The sequence below is a fragment of the Ascidiella aspersa genome, chromosome 6, assembly GCF_963924565.1.
Source record: "Ascidiella aspersa chromosome 6, kaAscAspe10.2, whole genome shotgun sequence".
In the NCBI taxonomy this organism is placed as follows: domain Eukaryota; kingdom Metazoa; phylum Chordata; class Ascidiacea; order Phlebobranchia; family Ascidiidae; genus Ascidiella; species Ascidiella aspersa.
Genome location: NC_139452.1, coordinates 32,218,022 through 32,229,991, shown reverse-complemented (window position 1 = coordinate 32,229,991; position 11,970 = coordinate 32,218,022). Strand labels below are relative to the sequence as shown.

Sequence of the window (11,970 nt, the reverse complement as noted above, 5' to 3'; positions counted from 1 at the left end):
TTTTTAATCTTGGTTATAAATGAATGAATCTTTTATTTCTTACGAAAGTCTACCTAAGCAATACATTCAAATAATGTTTTTTTTAAATTAAGATATGCTTACAAACTAATATGAAGCAGGTGTTGTAATAATAACACAATTAAGCCTTTAAGTTATATTCCTCTGTAGAAGTCTACTGTCTGTGTGTTTAAAATAGCGTTGTCCAAATTTTGGATTTTAAAACCACGAAGATGGTGGACGCAGTGGATGCACCTCCCCCTGTAAGTATGTTTATTTAACCACTACTGGTCTAGAATCCTACTACATTGTCCGGTGTTTTATATTGCTAACAATATATATATATATATATTATTAGGACATAAAAAATGTATATTTTTTAAAACAATTATTAAATCAACGCACAATATTTAGATTAGGGTGCGCGTGAGGTTTGGGTGTTGGTGGGTCAAGTATTATTATATTCATCAGGGTTGTTCTTAAGCAGAAATTTACACTTTCCAGTTGGGCGAGTGGTAATCAATCAGCACTCGCCCTGACGAAATAACACTCGCCAAAAATATTTGGTGCAGTTTGTAAACTACCGTCGTTTATTTTCATGCATGGATAAATACATTAATAAACCATAAAGCAGTTTACGCTTAAAACAATGTTTTTCAGTGAAATATTTGCAATCTTTAGTGAAAAAATAATTTAAAAGATTGCAACACATACTTACGTAGACTAATTGCTAATTATCAGCTGTAGTTACGCAAGTAGGCGACACAAGATGACATCTTTGATTGTTTGCCGGTAAATGACTTTTTGAAAACGGGACAAAGCATCTTCGATCAACCTTATTATTTGTGTAGTGTTGAATGTATTTGCGCCTTAGTGTTTAAGGAACTAACTTGCGCTAAGTAATATTTCGCTTAGTAGTGGTGCTTAACACAAGTCGTCCTACACCAACTAATTAAATTTTTAGCCGAAGGCACTCGCCAGTCGGGCGAGTGGGTGTCAATCAGCACTCGCTAGGAGCGATTTGCACTCGCATTGGCGAGCGGGCGAGTGCTGTCCAAACCCTGTAGTCCAACCCTGTTCATTATTTAATAACAAACCCACCCTCACCCAAATGCCAACCAGCACCCTAATCTAAATAATATGCGTTGTGGTAGGATTGGAACAAACAACTCCCATTTCTTTAAGCAGACTATTTGTTTAATGCAAATTGAGTTAGGCTGGGTCAAATAATATTGAAATATTTTTATGATTTCCCTGCAATTTCTATTTTAACAACTCATTACTTTAAAAAAAGTGGTCAGATTCTAGACCAGTTCCCCTTAACCTAGTGGTTACTAACGATAAATTTAAAGGGACTTTTATTTGTAGTTTGTTGCTTCTGGATCTGACACGACTGATGCATCGCCGTTTAATTCCAGTGATGATGTTCAGTTGAGTGGAAACATAACGTCAGGTAATATTATAAAACAAAAGTACAATGCATTAAGTTATAAGTCGTGATTAGTGCAGTTAAAAAAAGGTCCACGACAATTAGAACATCTAAGGGCAGAAAAGTCTAATTTTACACCTTTTCAGAACAATTTATCGTCCAGCGTGTATGGAATGTATGGTCCTGACCTTAGGGTCTAAAAGACAGATGTTTTTGCTTAGAATTGTACTAATTCCTGACATGTTGGGTGAACTAACGTGAGTGACAACAATTATAATTGAGAGATGCTTTTCTTTAACTGTTTGCTTTAATTTGCTTGTTTTTACTTTATCAGCTTACACAACGTAAACATGGGTGGATACCAAACAATATGCTAGAAATGCTGCAACTAGAGTCGAAAAATATAATGGTGCTTTTGGTGTTTACTTAAAACTCTGCTGACAAAATGGGTGCTGTTTGGTAAAATATTTTCATCTTGGCTATTTAAAATAAATAGCAAAATTTGGGTGTTTATTTCATTGTGAATAATTCATACTGGTTGACCTGTTGGTGTAACTGTATTTCACGACTTGTTTCTGAGTTTTGTAGGTGATATTAAAAGTGGTCATAAAGGATAAATATAAATTAAAATATTGACAATAATTCTAATTGAGTGAATACTTTTGGGGCTAAAGTCTGGTTTATTAGCCTCTTTTCCCTTACAAAACCAAATGACCATCAAAGAAGCAAACAATGCTTCCAAGGTTACTGTTACGTGCTGTAGGGCTAGGAATTAGGTTTCCGCATTTCGGGACAGTTACCCAGTCAAATTTACTCTACTTGGAAAGCTCAGTTACCTTCAATTGGTAACCTGGATATTAATTTAACACTTACTTTGAATGGTACCACATTGGAAAACGTAAAGATTGGTGGATTTGTTTTCTGCAATAAAATAAGATTATTTATTAATCTTCCTTTATTGATAGAATAAATACATATTGCCATTGATACAAAATAAATTTTTAATATTGCATTTTCTTATTGTTTAATTTATAGAAGGTTCTGGAGAGCCAATGGTGTCATTCAAGAAGAACCGTGCAGGTATTTTGCTGTTTTACTTACTACTTGGTGATCAGTTCTGGCATCAAAACTAACTTATTTAAATGAAAATTAGGCAGTTTACTTTCCATAAATTTTACTGGAATATTTTTTGGTCTCGTTGTTAATGTTTTTTAAAAAGCACAGAATAAGATCTAAATCAACTGAATATTACCTAATCGATTGGGGGGCCATCGGAGGTTAGGGGGTCCACTGTTTTGGCTTCGGATTTTTGTCCCTGTTAGGGGGGGGTTATGAGGTTAGGTAAAATGTTGTTTAGGCCTAATGGCTACGCCCCACCGCGACTTGTTTACTGGCGCCTGACCCCTTACAGTTGCCCGGCAGGTCGCAACCGAGTGAGTTCTCATTGGTTGGCGAAGGTTTCTGGTCAGATATGCTACCTGTCAAAACCACAACTAAAATACCAATCAAAAGTATATTGTTACAATGTGCAGTAAAACGTTATCAAAAAGCATGCGGTCAACAAAGCTTGGTTTGGGCTTTGCAATGTACTTTATTTCAGCTATAAACTGTGGATAGTATTCTGCCATTTATTTCCAGTTAACACTGTTTTTTTTTTAGTTACATTTTACACTACCACCATAAATAAAATGGCGAAAACTTTAACCAACTCTGGCTTTACCTCCAAAAGGCGGCACCTTCTTCTTATGGTAGATCCGTTGTCCTGAGGACTAGGCCTGAACATTACTGACACTTCAGGCATTCCCGGCCTCCTTTTTGGGAAGAAGAAGCCACTACACATTCACCCATACCTTCACTTTTTACTTTCCATTAGTTGATAAAAATTACAGTAAAACAACGAAAAAAGAAAATGTTTGACAAAAATACTGTTTATCAACAAGACAAAAATAAACCAATATTTATTTTTTACTTAGGAGATGTTTTAATGGGAAGGATAGCTCAAGCAAAACCAAGCACTGCTAAAGTTTCAGCTAAAGATGTCTTATTTGGTGAATTAACACCACAGTAAGTTTATAACTCAATGTTATGTCAAAAAAATGTTCAAACTTGAATATAAATACTCCAGTATATGAACTGTTGCTAGCAGGCATAGTAATAATAATCAACAACAGCTCCTCTGGTAATTGTAATTCATACTTGAAGTTTCAGTTTACCAGAAGAGCTGCTTTTAAATATTAAAATATTCTAGGCTTAGTTATTGTTTAGCTGTGTTTGTAAAATCTCATTTGACGGCCTTTAATCTAAATCTGGTAATACTCTTAATTGACCAATTATATTTTAATAGTGATAAGATTTTGCATAAACATGCTACAAACGGCCAAAGTGAGAATATAACTTCACAAGGTTAGTATATAAGAGAGTCTGTTTTATTGTTGTATGGTCGCATTTTCATTTTTTTTCTTGCAAAATGATGAATCAAATTTGGCGAACAAAAAAATACAGTTATTCCAGTCGTTCTCATAGGAGTTTGTTACTATGGTGCCGCCTGATACTATTTATAAATTGTGTATTTTGTAAATCTAGACCTGATTACGATGCAGCAGAAGACGTGTTTCAAACGTTCGAAAATGGGGAAGGATTTGAGTTCAAGCAAGAAAATGCATCAAATTCAATCAAGCACTTTGCGCCGTGAGTGAATCTCACTTGCATAATATTTATGAAAACGCTACAACTAGTTCAATGCTCCATGTGTTTAGTTGTAATTGTCTGATTTTGACTTGCTGTGGGATGAAATACATCATTACATTAAATACTAGTCATGCTTCAATTTTTTAATTTTACGGGTTGAATTTAGTGTTAAGTTTTTTATTGAAATTTATTTTTCACTACCTAATATTATTGTAGGTAGTTGTTCCCCATTAAACAGCTCGTGTCCTGGTTTGTTACAATTGTACTTCACTTTTGTATTTTAGAAACATATTTTAGGGTTTTTGTTGTTTGCTTAATAAATATCACCCAGAATTGGACTAGTTTACCAAATTTAAAGTTTGACATTTATAACAAATAACTTAACTTTAAGACTTTTTAAAATTTGCAATTTTTGTTTTAATTGTGTCAAATTTACTGGGAATAAAGTAAAAAATAAGGTAGACTAACATCGCCTGGTCTTTCTGGAATCATGGAATACATGAACATGCCAACGTAATGAACATTAAGCAAGACACTTTTCTTGCATCTTTATGTCATTTTTTGTGTAGTAGCGGGCCTTAAAAGCTGCAGCCTTATTTTTTTACATTGTCCGGTTATGTTTCTTGTTTTTTTGCCTCGTGGTTTAGAACATGGTCCATTGTCAGTTTTCTTTTATTGTTTGCCTGGTAACTATATGTATTTATCCTATAGTTGCAATTATATTACCCTAAAGAAGATTGCCTGAATAGATATTCGGAACGTTGGTACTGTAATAAAATTTTGCCGGAAGAACAATTTTACAATTTAAGGAATTTTTACTCAAAGGATTCTTAATGCAGCCAGCCATAGTGAAGATCATGTAAACTACCTGTTTTTAAAGTGACTTATTTAATAACAGTGAATTTTTACTCACAGGATTCTTGATGAAGCTCATGTAACAGATATAGGTGGCGTTGCTGACACAAGTAGTTCCACTGATGTCATTCGATCGAATGCCCAAGGTCAAACACAAGAATCTAGTCCGGAACTTTCTTTGGACGAAGAGTTTAAATACGACATGAAACACAATGAGAGAGGCTGCTTTGTCATCTTTAATCAATGGGTTGGTATGGTATAAAGATATTTTGGCTTGGCTCGGGGAAAATGCTAACCAATTAATAAAAAAATATAAATTAAAGATTTCTTTGCGTTTACTAAAATATTTAAAATTCACATATATTTTTGTAAATCGAAATGTTTCAAATTAATAATATATTTAAACCTTGCTTTATTTTTAGTAAGGTTATGAAACAACTTGTTTTTGTTTTTTTATTTTGACAAAAAATTTTGTATTTTTAAATCACAATTTAGACACCATTTTTTTTTTTTTTCTAAGGGTTTGTTTTGCACTTGTTGTTAGTTTTATGTTGCAGGAGGTAAAGTTTATCTTTGTGTTAAGTTCAACACTGGTTAATCTTTAACAAAGTTATATTTGTCTACTATTCAAACACAAGTCACAAACATAATCACCAGCTTTGTGTTTACTCACACTTATTACATAGTGATGTTTTTTTGAACTGATGGGTCTTTTCAAATTAGCTTCGAAATCCGGAGAAACGTGTTTTATAAAATATAAAGCTAGAACATTCAATAAAATCAACGTGAAATATCTTTATTAATATTGCAATGAAAAGCATAATTAACAAAACAATTTCATTGCTTATAGAATATGCTAATATGACATAAACATAGAACATTTCAAAGATGAATAAATTAATAAAAATATTTGTTTTTTATACTGCATGTATTCACTCTTTTTTATGTTCTATATTTGTAAAAAAAATATTTTACCTTTACTGTGCCTGAAAGGTCCGTTAGAACCATCGCTGCTCCGGCCGTATCGCGCATGAATATGTTTCTTTCTTTAGAACATGAGTTCCGTCCCTTTAAAAGAGAAAAAATCAAAATATAGCTTGATAATGTTGTTTTTTGCAGACATTTGACAAACTAGAGGAGAAAAAATAATTAAGAAAAATTGGATTTAAGAAATTATTTACCCTTCAGACCTGTTTTTTTATCAGTCTAAATATTATCTGCTTTAAAAATGTGTCTGTGTAATCATGATGTTTACAGAAAATACTTAGTAGTCAACTAGTCATTCATATTGGTTTGCTGAAATGAGAAATCAGCAAGTATTTCTTCAGAACTTATGTTGTTCGGCCCTTAAAAAGAAAAAAAAAACAATTACAAAAAAGGAATTACATTGAAATTGTTGATTTTTAGGGAATGATTTAAACTTCAGACCTGTTTTTACTAATCAGTCCCAAATATTATTATTTGTGTTGAATGAAATACATAAGCATTTTGGGAGTTACATTGAAACTGATTATTGTTGTTTGTTGCAGAAATTTGACAAACTGGCGCAGCGCGACGGAACAAACATCGACGCAGCAAACTTGGAATCCACGGCAAAGTTTCTCGGGTTTAAAGCTGTTCGTGTGTTTACCGACTTAACTGAAAAGGAAATCACTGCATGGATGGAACAAAGTATGCAAAAAACTTAAATAAAGTTATAGATGTCCTCCGACGGTGTTCTGTTTTGTTCTCAAATACACTAAAAAAATGTAAAGTGATCCAGTTTTAAGACTTTAAAAAAGCATGAAATCTTTAAATGCCTTAAAACTGTATAACAACCCTGACTTCATCTGTTTATTTTCCCCCTTTCAGTTTCCAGAGCTGACCACAGTGATTACGATTGCTTTGTGTGTTGTATTCTCACGCACGGTGGAGAGGATGACGTGTTGTACGCATCAGACGATGAACCATTCAAACTCAAGGATCTAACTGCGATGTTCAGACCTGACAACTGCCCCTCACTAGCTGGAAAACCTAAGCTATTTTTTATACAGGTTAGAAAAAGCATTCTGGCACAAAATGTGAGAAATTACTGCGTTGTTCACTGAAAATAAATTATTACTTAACACCAATTCAATTTAATTTTGCTTATTCATTTTAAATTTAAAAAAATACAATTTTTTGTATCCAGGTTAGAAAAAGTATTTTGGCATGACATGCTGTGAATTACCGTGTTGTTAAAAATAAATTATTGCTTGGCACCAATTCATTTTTTTAGCTAAAAAATGGCAATTTTTTTAATTAATATTTTTAATGGCTGTTTTTTTTTAGAACCATGGCTGAAAAGCCTGTACTTTATTATCCAGGTTAAAAAAGTAGAAACATGCTGGAACTACCGTGTTGTTAAAAATAAATTATTGCTTGACACCAATTCATTTTCTGCTACCATTTTGATTTTTTGTACTGGAAACATTTATTTTAAGTTAAGAACTACTGATTTAGAAATATTAAATTAAAATTTAAGTTATTATTGAAACAGATTATAACTACAACATTTTAAATTTAGGCATTGTTTTGATTGATTTGAATAAAATATTGCATTTAAATTTTCTGGTTAGATACAGTCTTGAAAATACGGTCTGTAATCATTTTTGAAGAAGGGTCTAAGAATACAAAAGGTTGGAAAACCACTTGATTACGAAATTTCAGACGGATTTTGTAAATTTGGGCTGACATTTTACCAAGATGAAAACGTTTTATAGCCTTTTTTAAACACAAACAAATTTTCTGTATTTTGTAATTGATCGCTTGATTACAAAATAATAAATACCAAATAATTTTGTGAAATTATAGTTATAATATTATGCATATTGTGTTGTATGTTTAAAGGCTTGTCGTGGTTTAAAGTTTGACAAAGGCGTCACTTATCAAGTTCAAAGCGATTCTGTTGACTGTATGCCGCCCCCCGGTGACGACCAGGTGGATGGAATCGAGACCTACACGATTCCGGTCGAGGCTGATTTCCTCATCGGACAATCTACGGTGGAAGGTATCGCTAAAAATTTTAAAACATTTGTGAAAAAATTTACCACGATCAAGTTTTTAGGAGTGTTGTTGGATTCAATGTTACTTTGCAATTTAATTCCAAAAATATTTGAAAAAACATATTTTGTTATTTTTTTTTAAATTATAAATTAAAAAAATTGTTTTAAATTAAAAAAAAAATTCCAAAAAACGTTTTTTTATTTGAAAAAAAAAACAACCAAACGGTAGCAAGGTTGTCTTTTGCCAACATTTTAGACTTTATTGATTAGGTCTAATTAGGTAGTCACATTTTTACTCGTTTGTGTTTGTTTTTTTCTTTTGTAAGATTATTATTCGTGGAGAAGTAAGGGCAGTGGTTCAATCTTCATCCAAAACCTTTGCAAGTGTCTACGATCGTGGGGACACAAAAAGGAGATTATGCAGGTGCTTCAATGCTCAAGTTTAAGGCCCTTATTTGTTTTGAACAGTTACAACTTTTAGTTTTAAAACTTAGATTAAGCAGGTTTTCATCTCAGATGTTGTAAGTAGGTATTTAGCTTGTTTTCATAACTGTATTAAAATCTAGCTGGGTCACATTTTGTGATGTAATCTTGCAACTTTTATATTTAACTTCATTCACTATCATGGTACTTTGCAAAATGTTCTGTCGTTCTATTTGTTGACATTTTAATTTCCACCAGTAAAACACAGTTAGTATTCAAAGTTAGTCACTTTCATTTTGTACAACTGCGAACTGGCCCTTCAATTTTAGTGTACGAATCAATGAAACATAAAACAAAATTAATAGCATCACATTTATATGGAAAAATAATCGCTTCTAAGCATTCATACACAATTGTGTACAACTGTGGCCTTGGAGCCTTTGGAAGGGCTAACGGAATCAGTTGATTAATTATGGATTTTGACCAAGCAAGGCCAGGCTAGAAAAGCAACTCTTCGTGCTATTCAAAGATAGTGATGAAATCTGTTTATAAATGAAGCAAATTTGAAAACCATTTTCGTAACTTTTGCACAATTTGGTGGATAACACAATAGTTTGACACCTGACAAAAACATTACCCAGCTAACATACACAACTTTTTCTAATGTTTGACTAGTTTTCATAAAACTTAGAAAAATAAAAGTTTAAAAAACTGAGCATCGAAATTAGCCATTATATAAAGCAAATCAATAGATTAAGCATATTTGAAAAGGGTTGATCTTAATATAAAAAACACAATGGGAAAAATGAGATAATATATATTTTAACTGTATTTCATTAATTGTTCCTACACCTATCCTTGACTTTTGTAACCATTTCGCCAATCAGTTTTTTCAACTAGGCCTTTAAGCCTACACATGTTTTCTGGTTGAATTTTTATAGAGGTTTTATCACTATAATAGTGATTTTGACATATACCTTGGAATGACTTGTGCACAACATTGGTAACATATACTGAACTAATTTTCATGTAACTTTTGTGCAGATACTGACCCGAGTGAACCACATGGTGGCTTACGACTTTGCGTCGAGCACTTCTGACACAAAAACGAACAAGAAGAAGCAGATTCCGTCGGTCGTAACCCGACTCACAGCCGAGCTTTACTTCAGCGCCGAGGAACGAACTGAACTAAACAAAGTGGAACGTGGACCTGTTCAGGTAACGACTGAATAAGGAGGGTTTTAATTAAAGCAGACCTGGGTAAACGAGTTATACTTGTAAGGCATCCTCACATCTTGCTACTTTTACCAACTTGTCAAAACAAGAATATTTACAGCTTTTTTTTAAAAGGAATCACGTTTATATTATTATGCAACTCAGAGCCTCTTTTCTGCCCGACCCTCTTAAGTAGATTTTAAGCTATTATACATACAAGTCTTTTGGCTGGGTGTATGTTAAATATATTAAATTTTACTTTTTAATATAATAATTCAAAATTTTTCTGACTGCCAACCAACTCATTGTTGCTTTTATTCAGTGTTTTCTATAACATTTATCATGGTAAAATTAGATTTTTTTACAAATGCCAGTTTGTTTAAGGTAACTGAAAGAACATCCAGAGACCAGCAAAGCTACGTGTAAGTTGTCAGAAAGTTAGTAATTTTATTTGTTTTATTTTGACTTTTACTAGATTAAGATAATAATATTGAATCGCAGTCAATACCAAATGCCAAGTGGTAATATCGGCGCCAATCTGGTACTAAATTAAAGTGTACTTCGCAATCTATTGTAGATTTTCTAGTAAAAATAAATATTCTTCTACAATATTAAAAGGAAAAAAAATCCAAGTTAATTGCATTGTACTTTTTAATGTAATAAGTTTAGTGTTTTTGAGCAAAGTTATGACGTAATCCGATGTCGGGTCACTTACTTTGGTACAAAATATTGGGAACGAAATACCAGCATCGGGCATAGCTTTTACAACTAAAATATCCTGTAACCTTCATGTTTGTATTGATTTCTACATTACGAAGTAATAACGCATTTTTAGGTTGGATTCTGAATCCTATGAATCACCGACTGATGTTAAAACTACAACATCTGCGCCGATGCAATGCCAGGTAAGCACTCCTTCTTTCAACTGACGGATCCTTTATCAGGGTGACAAAATGCAAAATTTTTTATTATGTTTTTTTATTTTTTTTATTATGTCTTGAGCCAGTTGTAACGCATCGTGAATATATTGTAAAACTTAGATATTATGCGAAAAAGGCCAAACTTTTCCGCAAATTCTGATAGTACACCGAAAAGCCAGTGCAGACTCACCGAATCTGTTGATCTATGATGCAAGCAGGCCAGGCCAAAAAACAACAAGCCTGCAGTGAGGTTCGAACTGACGACCTCGGTATTACCGAGACCGTCGCTCTACCAACTGAGCTACAAATGCTCAGAAGGGAACGAGTCGAGAAACAACCATACGCCAATACTTGCTCAATTTGTTAGTGCAAGCAACCTCATTGAAGGGGATCCACAGTACCATATCATTTATTCAATGAAACATTCACACATATGTGTGTTAATAGCTGAGATCAAGCCCTTCGAAGCTGCTTTTTTTTAATTCTGATAGTTAATTATGTGGTTAACTGGTTAGGCAAAAATATCCGAACCGACCACCGACACTAACTTCGCCAGTTCCGTAGTTTGCAGCATTGTGACGTAACACAGAGTAATGGTCTACTTTGGACTTAATTGTACGTCACAATGCTGCAAGTGTTCTGCCCAACTGTTTAAAAGTAGGCTACAATTCGTTTAAGTCTTAAACTTTAAGAGCAGTTGTAAAAAAATTTACCACGTATAACACGTATAATATCAAAAAGACAGCAGCAAATTGCTCATTAAATTAAAGTTGCATACTTTTGTCGTAATTACATTTTCGGTTAAGAGCCGCTGACGTAGATGGGTATTGTTTAAAGCAAAGTTGGCCAAACTACGACCCCCTGGCCCGTGACTCACAATGATAAAAGAGCCTTCTCAATGTTTGTTTCTTGATTCGAATATTTTATTGGAAAAATTAAATTGATTTTATATTATATACTTGACCCGGACGTTGTAGAAATTTCTTATGTTTTATAATATTTTTCATTCTAAAATTAGATTTTTTCACGAATGTTAGTTGTTATTTTTTTAAGGTAACCAAAAGAGCAGCCAGAGACCAGCAAATCTACTCGTAAGTTGTCAGAAAACTATAAATCTTATTTGTTGTATTTCGGCATTTACTAGATGCCGGGCGTTGATCGGATTCAATATCCGATGTTAAATTAATTTGTATTTTGCAATCTATTGTATATATTTTAGTAAAATAAATATAATTCTACGAATATATTACATTAAAAAGACAAAAATTCAAGTTAATTCTATTGTACTTTTTAATGTAACAAATTGGGTGTTTTTGAGGTGATGACATTATTTGGTGTCGCATCCGGTCTACATATTTTTGTATAGTTCACCGAAACCATCGCACACTCACCGAATCTGTCGATCAATGATGCACAAAAA

General features: G+C 33.0%; 1 protein-coding gene across 1 annotated transcript; it reads left to right on the top strand.

Moving 5' to 3' along the window:
* Positions 1-230: 230 nt before the first annotated feature.
* Positions 231-10,559, top strand: LOC146141309 (caspase-3-like). The gene is made up of 12 exons (XM_083392878.1): positions 231-260; positions 1,366-1,450; positions 3,400-3,490; positions 4,010-4,114; positions 5,030-5,216; positions 6,499-6,640; positions 6,821-7,002; positions 7,838-7,997; positions 8,319-8,416; positions 9,460-9,633; positions 10,015-10,052; positions 10,466-10,559. Exons 1-12 carry the CDS (start codon positions 231-233, stop codon positions 10,557-10,559), a joined length of 1,386 nt encoding a protein of 461 aa, XP_083249004.1.
* The last annotated feature ends 1,411 nt before the right edge of the window (positions 10,560-11,970 follow it).

Excerpts from the sequence above, each read along its gene's own strand:
- LOC146141309 (XM_083392878.1), top strand. The coding sequence starts at position 231 with ATGGTGGACGCAGTGGATGCACCTCCCCCT. Across the intron at positions 3,491-4,009 it reads TTTGGTGAATTAACACCACA|ACCTGATTACGATGCAGCAG; the intron begins GTAAGTTTATAA and ends TTGTAAATCTAG. Across the intron at positions 10,053-10,465 it reads AGAGACCAGCAAAGCTACGT|GTTGGATTCTGAATCCTATG; the intron begins GTAAGTTGTCAG and ends ACGCATTTTTAG.